General features: G+C 41.9%; 1 protein-coding gene across 1 annotated transcript in view; it reads left to right on the forward strand.

Annotated features, from left to right (window-relative positions):
* The first annotated feature begins 243 nt into the window (after positions 1-243).
* VAT1L (vesicle amine transport 1 like) overlaps positions 244-22,875 on the forward strand; it is a 55,073-nt gene continuing 32,441 nt past the window's right edge. Inside the window, exons 1-4 of the mRNA XM_021540960.3 lie at positions 244-552; positions 6,529-6,658; positions 10,381-10,596; positions 20,944-21,086. Of these exons, the coding sequence (XP_021396635.1) occupies positions 323-552; positions 6,529-6,658; positions 10,381-10,596; positions 20,944-21,086 (719 nt within the window). The 5' untranslated portion in view covers positions 244-322. The remainder of the gene's footprint in view (positions 553-6,528; positions 6,659-10,380; positions 10,597-20,943; positions 21,087-22,875) is intronic.

The following is a 22,875-nucleotide window of genomic DNA, read 5'->3' on the forward strand; positions in this document are numbered from 1 at the left end:
CCTTGGAATGGGCTGCCCGGGGAGATCGTGGAGTCCCCACCCCTGGAGGTGTTTAAGGACTGGACGGGGCTCTCAGTGCGGTGCCGTGGGTGACAAGGTGGGGATGGGTCACGGAGTTGGGCCGCGTGGTCTCGGGGATCCTGTCACCGGGCTGGCTCGCGGCTCCGCGCCGGGGGTGCCGCGGGCGGCGCGGGGGCGGCGCGGGGCGGAGGGCGCTGCGCAGCCGGTGCAGTGCGGCGGGCGGGCCCCGCGGCTCCGCGGCCATTCCGCACGGCGGCGCGGCCTCGCACGGCGGCACCGCGGGAGCCGCCGCAGCCCCGCCATGGCCAAGGAGGGAGCGCAGCGAGCCGAGGAGACGGAGCAGATGATCGACAAGGAGGGCGGCAGGGAGGCGGCCGAGGGCGGCGCGGGCGGCAGCCTGCGCGCCGGGGACGCCAAGGAGATGCGAGCCGTGGTGCTGTCCGCTTTCGGGGGGCTCAACAAGCTCCGCGTGTCCAAGAAAGCCATGCCGGAGCCGCAGGAGGGCGAGCTGAAGATCCGCGTCAAAGCCTGGTCCAGTATCGCCCCTCGCCCTCTCCTTGCCCCGGGGCGCGGGCGGGTGCGGGGTGGCCGCGCTGGGGCCGTGCCCCGCGGCCGCGCATCCCTGCCCGGGGCGCGCCGTACGAGCCCCGCCGCGCCCGGCTCTGGCGCCCAGTTCCCCCACCTGTGGCTTCCCCTCGGCGAGCCCCGCTCCCGGCAGCCGCCGCCCCGTCCCTTCCCCGGCGTTTTCGGGATCGCCGGCTCAGCGCTGGGCTCCGGGCCGGGCCGGGCAGCGGGGCTGGTGCGCGCCCGGCAGCAGATGCGGAGGGAAGGAGATTGTCGGTGGTATTTCACGCTGCCGGCTAGGATGAAACGGGGGAAAGTCTGGCCAAGTGCGTTCGGGGTTTGGGTTTCTCTGAGAAATGTGGGTGCCAGATTGTGCGCCTCTTTCCTTTCTGACACACTGGCTGTTGTTTTTCTCCTGGGAATCACTTACTTAAGTCCTTTTTCATCGGAGCTTCTGTGGCAGCGTGGCCAGAGCTTGGGGTAATTTCCCAGTGTTAGTCCCTGTGTCCAGGTGACAAGTGGCTACAGTCTGGCAGCATCATCCTAAAACGAGCTTTCCTAGATGGCTTTTCTTCTTCTTCTTTTTTCTTTTCTTTTCTTTCCTTTTTTTTTTTTTTTTTTTTTAATTCCCCGACAATCGGAAGAGACTGTTCTTTCTAGATTGCTGGTTCTTAGTGCACATGTTCCTTTGTGAAAATAGGATTAATTTTTCTGAGTGACAGAAGCCACATTAGGATCTTACTACACAACTTGATGTTTACCAAAGACTGAATTAATTTTGCCTAGGCAAGGATTTATCTTTTGTTGTCCTTTTCTGCTATGTGAAAACATGGTGCTTCTGAAAGATAAATTCCAAGGTGAAGGCCAAGTTGTTTACTTTAGAAGGAGCTTGTGTTAAAAATTTTACTGGTTTGGTGGAGGGAGCTTGTTTTGAATCATGTATCAGTGGATCTGCTTCAGATTTGGAATATCGTGGTAGGTTAATGTAGCTGAGTGTCTTGACGTGTTCAGATGCTGTACTTTCCATCCTGTTCTTAATGGGGCTCATAAAGTTTGTGACCATTGTGAGTATTCTCCCTACCAAGGTGTTGCCTATGAAAAATAGTGATATCCAGTAATCTGCATGAGTACTAGTAAATAATGGGCTGGGATTTTTTTCATTCAAATTTGGTATTGGTATTTTTTTTTTTCTCTCTCTACTAGCCATAATGGGAAATGCAAGAAATTCTGTGCTAAGTGAATAGAACTAATGGTTCTTGTTTCCTGAGGGGTTTTTTTTCAGCCATTGGGTTAACAAAAGTTAACATTCAAAACTAAAAATGTTATTAGCACATGGATATATTCCTCTAAATGTGTCAGGGGCTTACAGCATTTTCCAGTACCTGTATGAATTCCACTTTCATGAAACCAGTAGCTGTGTGCGTATCACAAATAGCAAGCTACCTACACAAGAACACTTGGCTGTAAAATAGAATTGTGCAGCCATAGCTGCAGCTGCTCTCCAGGGCTGCAGTGTCTGTAGAGCTGTGTGAGTTGCACACGTGCTGTTTGACACCAGCAGACCTGCTCAGCTGCTTCACAGGTAACTGCCAGGTTGCACAATGCCCCGTGTGTCTTGGGAGCGTCCCTTGTGCTGGAGGAGCCTGCAGGCTGGAGAGCATCTGCTTGTCATTCCTGACTGGAAATGGCCACAGGGCTGAAATGTCACCAGGTCACCAAAGTGTGCTTCCAGGCAAGGCAAAATCAATTTGCTGATCCTCTTGACCCAAGCCTGTAAATGCAGAGGATTGATTGGGATGATCATGGACTTGGGAGACAGAGTGAGAAAGGGGTGGGCTTTGCCCAGGGCAGTGTGCACATGTTGATGTGGGCAGTGCTGAACACACGCAGGATGGGTTGTTCCAGTCATCAATACTTCTTACAAAACACATATTCTGTTGAATCAGTTTTGTAGTTGACCATCACTAGAGATTATTATTATTATTTGACTCAACAAAGTGATGGAGAAAAATAAGCTTTATTTTACAAAGGATATGCACATGCTTGATAAATAGTGTACACCAGTGTGGTAACCCTGTGGATAAAACCAATTGAATCACATGTTTAGACCCCTTAAGTTGTATGCATACACTTCATAGCATGGTACTAGAGATGGAGGAGATGTTGCTATTAGCACTAAGCCAGATGAATAATTCTTTTGAAGGTCTGGAATATCAGTGATCCAATTGAAAATGTGTCAGCTGAGATGAGTCATGTGTTAGGCTCATTCAGTGACTAAGAAATGGAACAGCCATCGATGTCCAAGCTGACTCACAGCTCGTGCATATTTCTTGAAATAATTTTTGATTGATAATGATGAAGCAGTTGAAACTCCTGTGTTTGTTTGTATTGTAATTTGCAGGCAGCAGAATGTTGGGATACAGACTGTTTAAAAGATGAGACAAGTAGCTGGAATGAATGGAAGCCATATTTCAGACACGTTGTGTGAATAAGCAATAGTGTCCTATAATTACCTCCCTCTGATGTTCTTTTTTCTCTTATAAGTATTTTTTCCTTGTGCTGCTGTACATGTGCATTATGAGGAATGAGGCAGAAGTGACCCTTCTGGCTTTCTGATTATGAGATAAAGGCACTTTAAAAAAACTGGAGCAGATAAATCCTAACTCTAAGAGAGTAGTGGAAGAGAATCAGTGTTGCTCCTTAAGGTTGTCTTGTTTATATGGTGTTGGTTTCTGCATAAAAAGGACGATAACTTTAAACCTTTCCTTTATGTATAGATATGGTTGGTTTTGTTGTATTTTTTTTTTTTTTTTTTTTTTTTTTTAATTTTAAGATTGGGCAGCTTGCTGGCTGTGGTTAAGAGGAAGGATTTTAAGAATGCAAAACTCAGGGTCCTCTTGTTTGCTCTGTGGCAATTTATTAATTTCAGTAATTCATTTTAGTGGATGTTTACAGTGAGATAAGAAAGATCAAAAGCAGCACCTCTTCAAAACAACATGTCATGGAGTGGTCTTCATGATTTGGGATTTTGCCGTGGAAGGTACTGGGCATCCTTGAGTGTGTGGGATGGAACAAGGAGAACCTAATTAAGTGTTGCCACACCTAAGAAAAGGGAAATAAAAATGCAGCAAAACTAAACCACAAGTATAGCAAATAATATTCAAGGCCCTCAAAAGGATCTGGTGTTAAGGTAGAGCATTGCAGACTGAGAAAGTCAGATTCAGATTCAAGGATAATTCCATATTTGATAAAGTCTGCCTGCAGTAATGCACAGTTTGTGCAGGTCACAGAGACATCCCTGCTCTGTCACAGGGAGGTTCTGGCAGAACCCCTATGTCAATGTACTGATCTTGGTAATTCATACCCTTCCCTATCTTCATTTGCATCCAGACCTGGATTTAGGATTAAAAACAAGCTGTGTACTGTTAGTCACTGGATTGCTTTGTATTTACACTTCTCCCTCTGCATCTGCCCTTACTTAAAGTTCAGGAGTCCCTTTCTCTGGCTGCTCACCAGAACAGGTGATCCTGGTTTGCACTGGTACAAGAAATAAATTGTGCTTAATCTCTATAAATCTACCACTCTTCATGAGACATATTTTCTTGTGATGCTCTATGCAGTCAAACCTTTCCTGAGTGTGCTGCTGATTGAATCCCAGTGAAAGAGCTGGGTATCTTCAGTGAAGTTACAAAACTTGCCATCCATCTTTAGGCCCTCTTGGCTATTCAAAGGAAAGAAAAAAAAAGCTGAGTTGACCAATACACTATAATCATGCTTTCTGACCTACTGATCTTCAAATTTCTCAGGTAAGATAAAACTTCTGTCCTTCCTTCAATGTGGAGAATAGGAATCTATGAGACTAGCAGGGATGCCACAACATGTAAGAATAAAGGAGATGAAAGTGAATGAAGAAGAATCTCTCTATAAAGTGACTAGAAATTATTAGAAAGCCTGGTCAACTCTCCATAGTTCAACTAGTAATTAAAATAATAAGAACATGTGACTTGATTATTGTTTACCTTGTGTAGCGTTTTTTCTTCCCTTATCACACCTGTTCTAGTGTGAGGTCCTGTAAGTTCAATGTAATAGAGATGAACTCCCGGTATAATTTTGCTGCTCTTTTTCCCCCTTTGGGGAAAAAACAGATGAAAAAGAAATGGCACTAGGACAGAACTCAACTGCCAGTATTATGTCATTAGATGTAGAGCTGAACATGTGCCTTTTCAAAACCTGTCTGACAATTTACTTCATGAGAAGGAGTCTATTTGTGATCATTGTCAGTAGCAAAGAGCAATGGCTTTTGCATATCCACCTATCCCCTTCTTGCCTGCTTGTTATGACACCACGGGGTATGTTCCTGCCCAGGTTCCCTCATCACAGCCCTGCCTCCAGCTGCCTTTTCTTGCAGGAATGTAGGGAAAAGTTAACTTTGCATAAAATGCTTTCAGTGTGGAAAGATGCATTTAAAAGACCATTGCTGAAGTTAATGTACACAGGCAGAGGTTGCCACCATCAGTGCTGTGAGACTTCTGGGTTTGTGGTTTGTTTTGGAATTTTTGTCTGTTTGTTTGGTCCTCTTCTCCAAACAATGGCTGCCTTGCAGGCATTTTGCTATTTGGAATTTCTCTTTCATATCAGCATCACAGTGGCGATGTAGGAGGTGGTCTTACCCACTGGATAAGAAGTGACTTTTCCAAAATAATTTCAAATTTCCCAGCTTAACTGTGTGAAAACTCCTCTTAACCTTCCATATGGCTGATATTATAAGCTTTGTGTATGAGTATGGTAAAAGTTGTGGGTTCAGGTTGCTCTTAAACCCTCCACCACAATTATGCATGCTTATATTTGGTGGGATTTCCTTCCCCCTCCCCAGTGACCTACATCCCATGAATGCCTTGCTGTCGTTGTGCTAGGGCTGGGTGTCTGTTCTGTCTATTAATTTGTTGGGTCTGTTCAGTCTGTCTGTGTCTTGATTAGTATCTGACTAAAGCTGCATCTGATAAATCCTTGTGCCCATCAGTAATGTGATGCATCCAGGCAGTTGCTGGTATCACGTGTGTGAGTAGCACTGGCTGTGTGCTTGGCTAACTGTAAAAACAGGGCTGTGTTTTGGAACAATGGATTAATGCTGAAGTGTATTTCAACTAGTTAGGAGTTTTAAAGTTTTAACTATGTCATTAAGGCCAGTAATCAATATATGCACATAGTAGATAAGCGGTGCCTGGTTTTTTTTTGGTTTTTTTTTTTTTTTTTTTTTGGTTGTTTTTTTGGTTTTTTTTTTGTGGCTGCCTAGAAAACCACAAAATTTTCCTTAATAAAATTGCATACAAAAGAAAATGCAAAAATGCTTTAGGATTTTTGCAAAGCTGAGGCTGCAGGGAAAGACCTGTATTTTTTTTCTGAGCATCAAACATGACGACTTCAAAGATCTTAATAAATTTTGAAAAAACATACAAACATGATCCAGGAAGGAGCAGTTTTAAAACAAAAGACTAGGACTCCTGCCTCAGACAAACACAAGATGCATTCCTGGGGTCACATCCAAGGTTAGGAGAGTTAGATCATGTAGCTGCTAGCCCAAAATAACTATAATGTGTGAGGCTTGGGGTTTTCTTCTTAAATGGACCTGGCTTTACTTGCCAGCTAGTAATGCATTTGTAGCAATCACAGCGTTTTCTCTGTCTTGAATTCTGAAATGCCCTGTGTGACTGCTGAGCACTCTGGGGCTGCTGGCAGCTGTGGTGACCTGGCACGTGCACCCTGTGCCCAAGGCTCAGCATCCCAAGAGTGGGAATGTCTGCTGGGTCCCATGGGCCTGCAGAGCCCAGCTTTTTAATGCTGCCCTGGAGTTTCCTGGCTGTCCCATCGCTCGGGTCAAGTTTTCCTTCTCTACTTTGATCTGTGGTAATAGTCTTGATTTTATTTTTTTCCTGTGTTTTGCAGTGGTTTGAACTTCATTGATTTGATGGTGCGACAGGGGAATATTGACAACCCTCCTAAGACTCCACTTGTTCCTGGCTTTGAATGTTCTGGAATTGTAGAAGCTCTTGGAGACAGCGTGAAAGGATTTGAGGTAATTTTTTTTATTTTCTAAGTGAGAGTTATAAGTGTCATATAAATAATCACCATTTCTAATCCCTTCTGCTCTGCCAGTGACAGCAGCCTTCACCACCCTGTTGAGAATTGAAAGGTCAATTTTTCCTTGCTGCTTCCCAAGCGTGAGAATGACCTCTTGAATTAGTTTCTGAATTCACCACTGTCATCTCCTTCAAATCCTTCCTGAAAGTCACTTGTGCCATGTGCACATCCTGATGGCTAAATAGGAACTGGAAAGCATAAGTGATGTACTTTAACAAAATGAAAGAAATTAAGTTAACTTGTTAAGTTTCCTTTCTTGGCCTTGTTTCCTGTCATCACTGCTGTTTTACTCAAAGCCCAGGTGCAACTGGTTCTGGTTCTAGCTTTTGATCTTGAGTTAACAGAGTCCTCTTTACAGTAAGCTTTGCTTCTTAAAATTGTGTGCATTAATGAGGTGCAGATTAAATTAGAATTATGATTCTGGATATAGGACTTAGTCTGATTGCTAAAATAGGAAAAATATCTATTTCACCTGACAGGTTGTGATAAATCTCAAATAGTTGATGTATATAATATAGCTTTCATAAATGGTTATGGACTCTTTGGTATCTCTTATGGCATATAAGCAGCATTTTGTCCTGCCTCCTATTACCTCATATTCTACCATTGATATTATACATCTATATTCACTGCAAACTTGTATTTTATTGCCTAAGTAGGTTGAAAATTTTGGAAATAAATCCTGAGTTAATACATTTCAATCCTATCTTAGTTATTTGCAAAGTCAGTCATGTCAAAAGCTGATCAAATTTTCTGAATTCCTATTATATCTGGATCTTAAGAAGATATAAGTATTTTTATATAAAGACAAAATTTTTCTTTTCTCAAACAGCTAAAATTTGTCAGTTGGATGAAGATAATGGCCAGTTTAGTTTCAACTATGGTTTCAGTGATGAGATCTTCGTAGGGAATTTGTCTCTGTCCCATTCCTGAACTTCCATCTCTGCCTTGAAACAAGTTGTAACCTTTCAATATATTTTGTTGCAAACAACTGAATGATAATTTTGCCCTTTGAAAACCTTTGCTGCTTCAGTAGTTCTGCTAGCATCTGTACTTCATAGCTGTGCTCCATATTGAACAATGTTCTCTGAAAGGAGTCTAAAAAGCCTCTGCTCCAGATCAGCACTCTCATTTTTAAAGTTCTTGCTATTTTTAAAGGGCATCATGAGGCTACAGCATATGGTGCTTGTTTGAATAACACTGCACCTGACTGAATATACTGTATCTCTTTATAAAGTGACATCTTTGTTCTGACTGTGGAGCACATTTGTGCACTGCTATACTCCCTGTAACCAAAACAAGCTGTAGTATTTTATTTTTTACACACAGCCTTCACAGCCATGGTGTGTTTGAGTGATCTAGAAAAGGGTCCACACTCAGAGTGACAGCTGTACATGGGTCTGAATCCATCAGCAGGAGAACATGCCATGAGGAAGATGGAAGAGTTCTGTTGGTTTCCTTATGGAATTCTTGCAGAGTAGGGGCACAGCAGATATTTGGTGTCTCCTTGGCATATGTTGTTACCTCTGTCCACAGTAATGGCAGAGATTGCACCCTGCATCTCCTGACCTCCTTTCCCTGGGTAGATCTCTTCAGTTCCAGCCCTTCTAAAATAGGTGTAGAGCCTATTCCTTCTCCCATTAAAAGAAAAAGCTGCTTTCTGATGATGACAGCTGTATCAGGCCTGATCTCTCTCTAGTTTTAGGGAAGATTCTCAAGAAATGAGGTCTAATCTGACTAGGCTCTGAATAGTATCTGTGGTAAAATGTGGTATTTAATGTTACCAAGAAGTGCCTTGCGAATCACCAAGAGGGACTTTTCTGCATTCTTTTTGGTAATCATTTATGATTTATTGCAAGGATATAGGGCATATTAACATCTGTACTAATTAATCCTAGCAGACTTTCTATTTTAGATGCTTCTCTAAGAGAAAAGGGAACCACAGAGTGATTACCAGTGAGGCATTGTTAATTTGAATGTTTTTCAAAAGGAGGAGGCATTTCAGTGAAATTGGAATGACAGCTCTATTTCAGCATTCTCATTCTAGAAGAGGCAACCCTTCAGAACTGTCAGCAGCACCTTAGCTTCAAGCAAACCTGCAATATCCCAAAGCAAAAGTGATGACTCAGGAGACCAAAATGTGCTTCTGCTGTAAACGTTTGCCTGAAGGCAAAAGTGTTGTGCTTTACTCCATACTTGCAGTTCCTAAAGCATTAGAGAGTATTTGTAGAATGTAAGAGAGCATCAGGCAGATAAGCAAAGTTATTTTAGAGGGACAGCTTCTGTTAGTTTCAGTTAAAACATGAAGGCCTGGAGTTTGATGCTATTCCTGTCTTATCCTGGGGCTCCATTGCAGAGCTCCTTTCATGGTTCAGGCTGTTGTTTTGGTTGGTGTATTCTAGAAAGGCAGAGTGTCTAAGGCAAGATAAAAGATGCCATGGGGTTGCTGGTGGTGAGGAATTATTGAGTTTGTAAGAGTTGTACCTGTGAAGATTTTAATACACACTGGCCAAATACTTGCTCAGTGTGGCTGTCCCTTGTAGACCCCTTGTAGATGCAGCAGCCCAGCTTCTGCTTTAAGGTGAGTGTTGTTTTCCAAGCCTCTTGTGCCTTGTTGTTACTCTTGTCCATCTGAGAAGGGTCAGTATCTCTGATTTAAAAACCTGAAGCTACCATGAAAACCATATCCAAACAGTTGAGCTTGATGTGCCTGGACCTCTGAAGGGTTCCTAGGAGCAGCCAACTGTATCTAATATTTGCAGAAAGCCTTTTTTTCTCCATAGTGAATTGTGCTTTCACTACCATATATTTTCAGAAGAAACTCAGCAGAGAAATGTTGCACTGAAAGATAATATTTCATTGCTCCTTTAAATCTTGCCAAATTCACTTTGTAGATTTAACAGTACCTTAAAATCCAAAGGTATATTTTTGATGTTAAAGGTGGCTTATTTGAAGTCGTAGAACTAAATTCTGCTCTAACACATGACTGTGGAGATTACAATCATGGATATATCTTGGTAGAATCAGTTAATAAGATGATAAGAATAGAGAGTGGGTACAAATGGTGTTATCTTCTGAATGTGAGCTTTTGCAGCCCTTTCATGTGCTCCATCTACCAGATCACAAGCCCTTCCCTTATCAATCCACAGAGAGGAAAAGCAGTTCTAAATTAGTGTGAGGACTAAGAAAACAACGTGAAAATTATCCTGGGTATAATTTTCATTATTCCATGCTTCTCATTAATATAATTACAACCTTTCCCCCTCATCTCTTTCTCTTGAGCAAAATTTCTGGTTATTGCTAAGAATGCTGTTTTTGTTGTTTACGTTTACATTTGTTGTTTGGAAGCTGTGTTAGCAAAAGATAATCTGTATTAGTGATGATAGAAAACTGCTCTATCAGAGAAGAGTGGAGGGAAAAAAAAAAAAAGGAAGAGATGGCTTTAACTTTTTTGGTTTTTTTTTGTTAACATTAGAAATGGTAAAAGCCCAAAGCTGAACAGCTAATTGCTATTTTTCCAAAGATGTGGAGCACTATTTTCCTCATAGTCAGCCAGTGACCCACACCTTGAACAGGAGATTTGCAGGTCTCACAGGTTGCTCTTTACAGTCTCAACTGCAGTCAGATCCTCAGTGTTGTTTTCTTCCTTGTTTGTAGATTGGAGACAGAGTCATGGCTTTTGTAAACTACAATGCCTGGGCTGAAGTTGTGTGTACCCCAGTAGAATTTGTCTACAGGATCCCAGATGACATGAATTTTTCCGAAGCTGCTGCCTTTCCCATGAACTTTGTAACTGCCTACATGATGCTCTTTGAGGTTGCTAACCTGAGAGAAGGCATGTCTGTGCTGGTTCACTCAGCAGGAGGTGGGGTGGTAAGTTGGAACTTTATTCCTTTCCTGAGACTGAGTGACTGAAAGTCTGATGCGTCTTTATTCCTGAAATGAGCCAGAATCTGCAGTTTGGTGTGATACTCCTCTGTGTGAGGGATTGCACTGGGAGGAACTGCATCTGTTTTACCATCAAAATGCTGATGTCAATGGTTGGCAGGAGCTTTTGGTGAAATAAAAATGCTCTAGACTCTGTGAAAAAATCTCATGGAAAAACCCATCATTGATTGTCAGCAGATCAACTGTTGTCTCAAATACTGCATTCCTGAACTTACACATGTTGTACTTCTATGTTAAAGAAGGGTGTAGTGAAAGCAATAAATAAGCTCCCTGCAAAAGGTATTTGTATGTAACCATAATCCTCTTTATAGTAAATGTGCCTCTCGGAATACTCCTGCACATATAAGGTGTGTGTGTGTGGTGCTTTCACTGTGAAAGATTTTCTTTTCCCCTTTTTGTAGAGGGATTGAAAGCAGTGAAAAATTCTCACATGAGCCCTGAGGAAAAGGTACAAATTTGAAATTGTAGCCAGTGGTGGCTGCTGCATGTTGTAGTTTGGATCATTCCTAAGGAGGCATTGGGTGGCATGGGCAAAGATTGAATTTGTGGGAATACCAGGCCACACAGTGAAATAAAGAGGCAGCATTTTGTGTCTTCAGTTCCTTGAAGTATCTTTCAGGAAAATCTCCAACTTTTGAAAAGTATTAAAGTTTTGTGCAAAATACTGCGATACTGACTGGGGAGTTTGTTTACATTTGAAATTATGCAATCCTTTTTCATAAGACAGATTTTATGAGCTGAGACCATTAGCAGATAGCAGCCTTTGAAACTGGAGTACCTTTTCTGTGTTCTTGTTATGCCTTATTTATGCTAAATTAATGTTCTGTTTTCTGCTGAGGTCTGGTGGGCAGCCCCAAACACTGTCCTTAGTTCTGCACCCTTAGCCCTTCTTTCAGGTTCTCATATAAATGAAGGCTGTAATCAAAGGAATAAATTCATGAGTTCCCTGTACAAGGTATTTTTAGCCAACCATAATCCCACTGGCAGTGAAGGGTCAGTCCTGTTGGAATACTGGTGTAAATGAATGGAATTTATAATCGTATTATGCTCCAGCACAGTGCGGCCCAGAGTGTTATGGCTGACTATTGTTCTGTAGTGTTAAATCTCTTCCTGTGGAATTCAGGGCTGCTAAAGCAACATGAGGCCACACATTCAGGGGAATATTCTACAGGAATCAGTCTCAGTTGTAGCTCTATTTGCCCACCTGGCACTCTTCAGACCCTGTGTAGGCTGAGCATACAGAATTAGCCCCAGAGCAATCCCTGCACATACCTGTGTATCTAGAGAAGTTGAACCCCTCTTCCTTTTTCAGATTCCTGTATTTCTTTCTTTTTCTGATCTCACTCACTTCTGTTATTTCCTCCTTCTTTTCTTGAAGGACTGGTAATGCTCTGTTAATGTCAGTTCTCACATCTCTTCTGCTCTAGTGCCCAGCCTCTGTGCTGGGTGTTCCTGGAAGGAAGCTGCTGGCTTCCTCTCTCATCCCAGCTGTTCAATGGGCAGCTTTTGGCTGCCCTCTGCTGTGACTGTTCAAAACCTTCTCTGAGAGAAGCTAAAGGAAGGATGGGTCCTGCTTGGCTGCCAGGAGAAGGAGGAGAAATCAGATCCATCACTTGCTAAGTAGTTAAATAAAGCAGAGTTTCCAAAGGGAAGGCCAGCCATGCAGGGATGGAGGGCTGTGCAGGATCCAGGAGGAGTGTAAGTAAGAGGGAGACAGGGCTGGCCAGCCTGCAAGCCAGGATGCTGATCACTGTCCCAGGGGAGAGGGCCTCACACAGCCCCTTGGTTCCTGTAAGGGAAGAGCATGGAGAGCAAGAATTGGAAAATTTCCCATTGCTTGATAGGTTTTCCAGGTAATACATTATTCTGAAGATGAGTGGATTTTTTTTCTTTCTGCTAAACAGACATAAAGATTTCAGAGGGGTCTGTGTTACTCCAATAATCTCTGTTAATCCTTTGAAAAATCTGACAGTTTCAGATTGAACACATCATTCTCACAAAGGTCTTTGTTAATGAACAGAAAACTGGCACTGAAGCTGCTATAGAAAGGGTTATCTTTGTGCTGTTGCTTTAATAGATAGAATGCCCTTCCCTACTTTCAGCAAGTGGGAAATCTGTCCAGTTTGTTTCTAAATGTCAGAGAAATTCCAGAACACTTTAATGAGACAATAGGCTCCATGTGGGACTAGAAGTTTCTATTTGTTCATTTCTCATTATGCAAGATCATTATTTTAGCTGCTTCAGGCAGTTTATGAAAAAGAACTTGTTGCTGCAAAAATGTTTATTAGGTTCTTTGTTCTGGCTACTCAGTCTTCTTTAGGAGGATATTGCAGCTTTTTCAATAAGTGGAGACGGGGAAAATTCTCTAGGGCCTTTACTCTTGTGTATTATCTTAATTTATTCATGTGGCCTTCTTTTGTTGATAGATACTTTCGGTAGGGAGGTAACTATAGCAGTCGTCTTCCCATCTGTGCCTGGACTGTGATTAGTAGGTTTAATGTCTGACAGGATGCTTTAGATAAGTCAGTTTATTCATTCCAGAAGTTCCAGGAGACATCAGAAGATTAGGGAGAGAAAAAAGGAAACATACCAAGATAACTTGTCTTGAAAAGGTCTCACACACCTGTCTCTGTGTTACAGACTTGAATCAGGCTCCATGTACCAAACGAGTGCCTTCCCTGGCACCCACTCCCTGGAGAGGTCAGGGCATTGTGCCAGCTTCCCTGGTCATGCAAGGAGATGTGGCCACTTGTAGGGAGGCACCTGGACCAGGGGACAAGAGGACACCCACAAACTCTGCTTCTGACCCTTGGGATATTGCACCCTTCCCTCAGAGGAGGAGGAGCTGCAGTGCTTAGAAGGGGGATTGAAGGGAGAGATGATACTTGGTTTTCACAGAGCCAGCTTGTTGATTTTGAGTGCTTGGAAAAGGGTCTGCTTTGGCTTTCCTGTCTTTTTTTTCCTCCTGGGGATGGGGGCAGTTAGGAGAGAGCAACTCTCAGCTCTCACCCTGGGCAGGGAAGGAGGCTGAAGATATTTCAGGAGCCTTCTCAGAAAGCACAGAACAGGCTCACAGTTGCATTGCATGATTCCCTCAGGCTCTGACAAGAGATGAACACTCCTGAAGTCCTGCTGCTGACTAAGATCTAACAGAGTTGCCATTTGCTCCCCTTTCTGGCCTCTGCTTGGCAGGACGCTTAGAACTTCTGATTAAATGTTAAATTGGGTAGCAGGGCAGTTCAGTAATTAACAAAAAATAGAATTGTCTAATACAAATACAGTTTAAATGCTTGAAGCTACAGAAATGTTCAAGTGCCCTTCTGAACTGATTGCTAAATCAGGGAGAAAACCAGCTAACACTAAACATCATAAATAGGCATTAATGCTCAAAATAATGACTTTGGAAGAACATATGGCTTACTGTAGGACATATATTGGTCTATCTTAACTGTAAAACACTGCAATTTATGTTTGAAATGACCGTAAGACAGTGGAAGAGTAGCTCCCTTCACAAATAACACTCCCACATCTCTTTAAAGTGAAGCAAAGTGACGACTGAAGAAAATACCCCAAGAAAAATGAGCAGAAGTGTGCACCCTGCTGGGACTGGTCTGCTCTAAGAGGGAATTAGTTCTTTAAAACAAAGAGTCTAAGTCAGTGCATTCAGTGCAAGTCACAGCACAGGCTTGTATGAGATTATAAAGTTTTGCTCACAATTATTAATGTAAACAGTTGAATTAGTATAAATACAGGACTATTGTAGTAAACAAAAATTGAAAAAAGCATTATGGTTTTCTCCTTGAGGTTCAATAAATCCAGTCTGTGATATCTACCTGGAAAATTAATTCCTACAGGGCTTTATATTTGTGAGAGAGAGCCATTATGTCCATTTGCTTGTTTGTTTGTTCTTCATGTATATCCTATTCTGAATATTTAGAGCACAAACCTTTGGTTTTTTACCAAGATTTTGTAAACACCAGTCTCATCACTTAACTCCTCAGACTCCAGACAGAATTATCAGCCAATTCTTCAGCATTTTGATCTTGTAGATACTAAAAATAAGCCGCCTTCCATGCAGGAGCATTGATTGCTTCTCCTGAAGCTGTTGTCTGACCTTCCCTTTCAGGCTCAGCAGCAAAGGAATTGCAAGCAGAGTAAGTTACAGATGCAGTTCTCATGTTTGAATTGAAGGGTAAATCTGACTTGGCAACAGATTTAGGCCATCCTGGCAGGATTTGTTACTGCTTGGCAGGAGACCTCTTTTTTATTGTGTCTCCCCTGCATACATTGCAAATATTTGAGGATGTGTTCCCAGCTGAATCACTGAAGTGGTGATATTTTATCTGACAAAGAACTGGCATTTCATAGTGAATCTAGTCACCTGCTGCCACAAACAGCATATAGGAACCCTTTCAAAAGAATGGGTTTCTTCCTAAAAAAATACCTAAATGTTTATCTATTCAGATTCTCTCCCTCTGTCTTACCAGTGAAGAGCTTTTCAATACTTTATTCATGGCCAGTAAATGTATTTTTGTTCTTCTACATTTAATGTATCTTTTATTTAATAGTATTATCCATTAATTAATATTAGGTCTTGGATCACTTCTTTTTGATCTTTTTGGTAGGATATATATGTTTACACCTACAACAAGCTCAGCATCAAATCTCTCCTTGGACTGTATTTTTCAGGCTGAAGGCAGGTTTGTTTGCTCATACCTTGTTTTTCTAAGGTTAGATATTTGTTTCCTGGGTCATCCTCCAGGCAGGTCCTACTCCAGGCAGATGTGGATGTGTTTCCTGAGCTCTGAGTTGGTTGGGAGTAAGATGGTAGGAAAGCCAGATCCTGTTAGAACATATCTCAGAGCATTCCTGATCCTTTTAAATACATTCCTGATCCTTTTGAATACTGTATGAGTAGGCTGCACTTAGCAGGGAGGAGGACATGAAACAGCACTCCTGTGTTTTAAGTCAGAACTCCTTAAATGTGAGTAATTAGAACTGACTCTTTTCCTGTGCTGGTCCTGGCCACCACACTGTGCATTAATCCACATATATCCAGCCCACTTTGCTGACACCTTCACCTGGTACCAGGGCTGCACTTGCTATTTTCACATTAGCAGTTCATAGCTCGTCTGCATTTGATGAAGTGCTTTCCTCTTGTTTCATCTCCAGCAGGCAGGGAAGGGGATAAAGCAGCTCCCACGCTGTGTCACCAAGTCTGGGCTGCTGTAAGTGCCCAGCTGTAGAAGGCAGGCAGGGCACTGGATGCTGGTAAATGCTTCTGAAGCAATGGATGTGTTCCCTCAGCAGCACAGGGAGTCCTGGTGCCACGGCCCAGCCCATTTCCAGACGCTGCCTCAGAGCACAATCTGCTCATCAAACACAAAAGCCCAGCGAGCCATGCACAGAAAGCAATTTCCCTGGCCAAAGCAAGCTGCAGCCTTTGAAGGCCCTTTCTTTTTGCCTCTCTCAGCCCTGCACTCCCCAGAGGACATGTCCTGTCCCAGGTCACCTGCAGAGCCAGGTCCCCAGCAGTGCTCAGCTCTCCCCTGGCTGTTCTGCCTTTCCAGGTGCAGTTTGTTTCCCCTGGCAGAGTTCTGCTTGGGCAGCTCCACTGAGCTGCAGTGGATTTGTGCCACATGGAGATTCAGCCCTGAGTTCTTGATGCAGCTCAGCTGCACGATTTTGCAGGGGTAGGAAAAGGGGTAGGAAAAACACAGCCTGCTAATTGTTGCAGAAAATGTTTTGAGGGTGAGAGAGATCATTATCCCAGGGTCACCCTCCCTCTCCCTCCACTCCAAAACTCATTTGTGGTGCGCTGAGAGTAGCAGATGCTTCCTTATGCTTGTCCAATAATCACATTTTAGTTTGTCCACTCTGCAATGTTCACCCAGTGTTTGGTTTCCAATTTCCTCTGCTGTAATTGGGAAATGACACCTTCAGGAGATGAAATGTTGTGTATCAGAGTTCACCTAACACCAGAGAAGAGTTCTGGAGATCAGTCGATGATTCCCCTTGCAGTTTTCTTGTTGTATTTGAGCACTTCACAGCACCTTCAGGTATGCTTAGGTGGAATCAAAGTATTTTGCAACTTGGATTCTTCTCACATCCAGTTCCAGACAAGTATTTTGTGCAAGATTAAGTCTGAATGCTATTTTTAAAAATGCTGTAGCACCTTTGGGCTGCAGAAATATATAATGGAAATGGTAATTCTTTACTGCTGCAGTTTTGCAGGGTGGTATCTTTGGCATGGTTTATTCTCTCCTGCTAGCAGGCTGCCCTCAGTTTACAAAATAACAAAAAAGATGCTTTCTTTTTTGGATTCTGCCCTACACCTGCTCTAATTCAATGTGCAGCTGGCACATCAGGCTGGTTGCATTAGGTGAGACCTTTTTGGAAAGCCACTCACTTGTACACCTTATTTATATTTCATCCAGCATTAAGTTTGTGTTAACAAGGTAATTAGATTAGTAAGTTTCATTCTATTCATGCTTTCTATATTGATTTTTAAATATCAGTGACTTTTTTTCTTTGTAATCGTTGAAATGCACTAAAGTCTATTTCATTGTTACTTCCTAGAAAGCTACTTTTCCATTCTTTTAGGTGATTATCTTGGTATGAGAAGTTTCCAATCCTGCAGGCTTAGAATTGAGTTTTAAAGCAATGGAATGTGAAGAATTTTTTTTCCCTGGATCTAAAACTGCTGTAAGGGTATAAATTTTTATTAATTTCTGTAATAATCATATGTGTAGATTAGGTCCAACATACTGGTTTTATGAATTCACAGGATGTCTTGAAAAGGAATCCATCAAGCAGACTGTGAAGCTGTGGAGCTACATCCAGCATTAGCAGACATCCTTCATTCCACAAGCTATTAATTTCTTTAATCTAAGCTATTCAATCCAAGCTATTAATTTCTCTATGGTTTCACCACATGATGTTCTGCCTCACTGGGAGTGTTCAAAAAATGTGTGGATGTGGCACTTCTGGATGACTTAGTGATAAAACATGGTGATGGTGCCGAGTTGGTGGCTGGACTTGATGGTCTTAGAGGTCTTTTCCATCCAGAATGACTCTATGATTCTGTGATAAGTAGTAGATAAAATACATGAGTATATTGAATGAAATTAATTCCATGAGTATATTAATTCCATGATTAATTTCATGAGTATATTAAAGGAGATTAATTCCTTTAAGGGAATATTGTGTAACCATGTCTATCCCTTCACTGCTTCACCTGATTTCTTTTCTATTCCCAAAGACTGCTAAATTCCCTTAAAGGTAACATTAATTGTCCAAGCGATCATTATTTTTTGCCATTAAAACTTACTGGTTTTCCTAGGTTCAGAAAGCAAGAATCATTACTTCTATGTAGAAATTGGCATTGTATATGAAAAAATTAGAAGTGTGAAGGATATTTTTCAACCCGTGCTTGTGTATTTAGCACCTTCTTGGAAGGTTTTGGAGTTGATGCACTATTTCTGCTGACATGGTTCTTGCTTCCAAAGCCAGAGAGGCTGGTAGCAGAGTTGATGTGGTTTTGCCTGGGCAGGGAGGAGACAGAAAAGCCTCCTGTCCCTTTTGCCACAGAGCAGTTGGCAGGATCCCAGAGCCAGGAGAGGGCTGGTGTGCCCGTGCTGGGAGCAGGGGCAGGAGCCAGCACAGACACCTCTGCTGCCCGGGGAGGTGGATGCTCCTCCTGCAGCAGCAGAACCCTTTGTGGATGCTTCAGCTGAGATGTTCTGAACACTGGCCTCAGTATTTGCAGTTAAAATGTGTAGCCTGCTGAACAGTGGCAGCTAATCCAGAGGCAGCTGCATGTTTTGAGGGATTAGAAAGGAGACTTAAGAGTGATTTACATAGCCACAGTGCTGTTTAGAGTTTAGCTGAATTCCACAGAAATTAGGGAAATGGTTGAGTTCATAGGTTGAGTTCAGTTCTCCTGTTTTGATGGGGAAAGTATAAAAAGTCCAATATCAGCCTTTGTTCCTAGATTTCTGACAGAGCTACTTAAAAAGACTTTGCACAGAAATAAGTAAGAGTCAACTTCAAATGAAGATTTCAGAAAATTGTAGAAGAGTGTTTTGTGGAATTCCTTCAAGTACTTCATCCAATTATAAAAGTACTGGTCATAAGAGTCAGTTGCAGGCTTCAAATACCTACAGAAAGCTGGAAGGTATTCCCAGCTGATCTGGGATTTTAGATAAGCTTATCTCTGGGGGGAGGGAGAGGTGTACTAAGGAGTTTGAGTCAAGAGGAAAATAGGTTATTCCCATCCCTGTGTTTTTGTGCATTTCCCCTATTCATCTGACTGTCAGTTTATTAAATGTTAATCATCTTCTGAAGGATAAAAATCAGCATGCTTTTTTCTTGAATCTTTGACCTTTTAAACATTCAGTGGTTTTGATTCAGGATATATTCATTAGCCCTTCTCTGTCCAAATTAGATTGAAAATGCAGCAAACTAATTAGAGAATAGATCAATAATGTCAGAATTTCATTCAACTACCATGCATTATAAAATACTGATTTATCTAAATTACTGTGGGTGTTGGGTTTCTGCAAGATGCAGAGAGTGAGAACAGGATTGCTTATGAAAATTACTAAGAGAAGAACAGCTACAAAATCTCCAATTTTTTGTCTTTTAGTTTTATCTTACATTATTTGTGGAGGCTAAAATCTGGGAAGGGTTTAGAATTATGAGATGGTAAGTAATAGAGAAATGAAATACTAGAATAGTGAAACATTTTCTGTTTCCTGCAAACATTACATCTTTCAAGATGAGGCCCTTCAGGAATGGATTTTCCTATGGTTTTTGAGAGATTAGGGATTCCAATGCAGGAAAATGATGGATAATTTTAAAAAGAAAAGGTAATTTTGAATTTGGAGTTGGATTTACCATGCCAGGAGTAAGCATCGTTACCTGTGAGCTTCTCTGAGCTGCTGGACAAGCTGTTCAATCTGCTGTGGTGTACTATCCCTCATCTGCAGAATAGGAATGAGAATGATCCCTTCTCTTGCTCTCTTTTCTGTGTCTTTTTGCTTGTCTAAAGGATCTCCTAAACTGTGCCTTGCTGAGCAGGCATTTACTGACTAACCCAGCAGGAAATCACTCTGAATTCCTGGGTGCCACCATGTATAAATAATAACCTTGCCCTCTCTGGTGATGCTCAGCTTGGAGTTACATTCAGCAGAATACATGAGGATGCCAAGACCTCCAGGATATGCAGGGTTAGCTAATTATCCTGCTCTAAATAAAACCCAAGTACTAATTACTGGGATGTGCAACTAATAATGAGGGTTTCTGGTTGGAGTGAACAGAAATGTGTGTGTCCCTGGGTGATTTTACTAGTCATGCATACAGTTTACAAGTGACAATCTTTAGGCTGTAGATGTAAGTAAGAGTCTGCTGAATTCCATCTGACAGGTTTTTTGGAATGGCAGTGCCATTTTTTTAACTTCAGGGTATATCCATGTAACTGTGCTGGCTCCAGTGCAATAATATGGTTGCAAGAGGAGGTGGGGTGTGGCTACCAAAAGTCTGGTTTCCTTTTGTTGATGTGTTAAGAATGAAAACAAAACCTAGGGTCCTAGGAGGATGACCTTTTAGGATGGTTTTTGAAATCTAGATGGCTCAGCTGTTAAGCTTCCCTTCTCTCAGCCTCATGAAATCAGAGGTTAAAATTCAGTAAATTCTGGGGCCCAAAACTGGAATCTCAAAGTACAGACATCTGATTGCACAAATTCTTCAATGCCCCAAGTGCTACCTAAGGCTGGCATAGCATCCGATGGACCCTACTGGATTCCTGCCCAGACCAGGAGGAAGAATGATTTTCCTGGACGTGCTCTAGGCTGTTTTATCCCCTTTGCTGTTGATCAGTTTTGAGCTTGGGGCCCTCCTTCAGCAGACCTCTCTTGGAGTGACTGGTGGCTATTCCTGCATTTTGAATATCAGTAATAACCATTGTTATCAATAAGAGGTAAAGCAGATTTTCTTTATTATGCAGCACTTGTTACATCAACTTGCAGTCTCCCACTGAAACCTTAAGGAGACATGATCCTACTGTATTGACTGCTTTGTTTTCAGAATATCCTTGTGATTTAGGTGTGTTTTTTCTTGTGGCTGAACTGCATTTCTGTGGAAATAAACTAGTTTGGGAAGTGCTTGCACATGCTTGGTCTCGGGTTTTGCTGTGTCAGGAGTGAATGGGCAGCTGCAAACTCTGTCAACCAATTTCCATGTCAGTGAACTAACATCATTGTGTGTTTGCAGGGTCAGGCTGTTGCTCAGCTCTGTTCAACCATCCCCAATGTTACTGTTTTTGGAACAGCTTCATCTTTCAAACATGAAGCAATCAAAAACTCAGTAACTCACCTGTTTGACAGGAATGCAGACTATGTTCAAGAAGTAAAAAGGTAATCTTGTGTTTTCCTGAGTCAGGTCTGTATAGTATATGGCAAAATACTATGAAAGGCACCAGGCTGATCATATTTATGGGAAGATACTCCATTAGTGGATTTGGGAGCTGTAGTTTATTCCAGTTATTCCATCTGTCCACTAGGGACAGGATAGCAAGCATCTCCCTATGTCTTGATAAGCAACATGAAATTTTTCAATCCCTGTCCCTGTTTGGACATCTCTTGTGGCAAAGTAAATTAAGTGAAAGAAACTAAAGGTCTTAACAGATGGATGTAATTTGCCTTCATTTGCATATGTACTGGCTCACTGTAATGCAGCAAATAAGATTTTTTTTTTCAGTGGATTTGTAAGGTATCCAGGTTTTGGAGTTCTCTGGTGTGCTTTTATCTGCCTGGGTTTTTATCCTCTGCCAGGGATTGATATCAGAGCAAATGATGTCTGCTTTAATTTCAGATCCTTAGATTTTGTTTGTTTGCATTCAGATTAAAATCAGCCTGTTGCCTTTTGAAGTCATCATGTGTGTTTCTGTTTATGTGCTTTCAAACACTTTGTTTTTCAGTTTGTCTAACTGTTGATACTGGTGTTGGTGGAGGTGGCAGAACTTCTCTCTGGGCTGTTAGCACTACAGGCTGGTATTGCAGGAGAAATCAGGGTGGGTACAAGAGATAAAAAAACATGGGTGTAACAAGCTAGTTTGTGCTTCTTTCCTTGCACAGCAATGTTTAATATCAGCTCAGTGAATAGTCCTGATTGCAAGGCAGATCTGGCACCCTGTAGAATGTGCCAGTACTCTGATTTGTTACTCAGACCCTTCCGTTTTCCCTTTGCATTGAAAAGATTTTTAATAAACCTACAGCAGTAATTCTGAGAATGCTGTTTTGACAAGTTGTCTCTTGGCAGCAGCAGTGAGGGGAATGGTGTGGTTGTTTGGTTTGATGGATATTAGCTGTGTACTGTGTTCTGCTTAAAGTGTTCATTTGTTACAAGTCTGTCAGCAGAAAAGGATGGAGCTGTGATGGAGAAAGGACAGTGGTAGGAATCTGCTTCATTGCAGGTCACTGGGGCATTCATCAGGGAGAAAACTCAAAAAACAGAACAAAACCAAAGCAACCACCAGTGACTACAAGCAAATGAGAAAAAAAATCCCCCGAAAATCTGTAAGAGAGGTTATGAATGTGGAAATGTTTATAGGGGATGAGGAATCAGTTCAACCAGGGAAGCCACCAAAAGCAGTTTCATTGTAAAATTCTTGTTCCTGTACAGTGGAGGCTCATCCAGTGGCCTGAATAGAAGCAATTTCTTGCCCCAAATGTGGCAGTAGTACCAAGGAGTGAAGTTTCCTGGTTTTGCTGCTGTTTGTAACCAATGGATGTCTGGGTCTCACCTTTGTTTTGTGAGGAAGCAGAAGATGCATTACAAGCCATAAATCTTCTCCTCTCCCCTAAATCAGGATATTCAGTGTACTTTTTTTTCTTCCTCAGCATCATATTGACATTGCATTGACAGAGCTGTTTGAAAGTTATAAATATTCAAACTGTTTATTAAAACAGCACAAAATGGCCTAATTGTAACCCTTGTGCTGGATCTCTAGCTCTTGGTGACTTCTCTTGATGCTTGACTTAAGTCTTAGCTGATATCTAGTTGATAAAGTATCTGAAGAAGAAGACTCTGTAAATAACTTTACAAATAATTCTGTCTGAAAATAAAATAAGAAGATCTGTTTCCTTACAAATTCAGAAAAATAATATTAGATGTGACTAAGAAAAATATCCTTTTACTCTATAT

This window comes from Lonchura striata, chromosome 13 (genome assembly GCF_046129695.1).
Source record: "Lonchura striata isolate bLonStr1 chromosome 13, bLonStr1.mat, whole genome shotgun sequence".
NCBI lineage: Eukaryota > Metazoa > Chordata > Aves > Passeriformes > Estrildidae > Lonchura > Lonchura striata.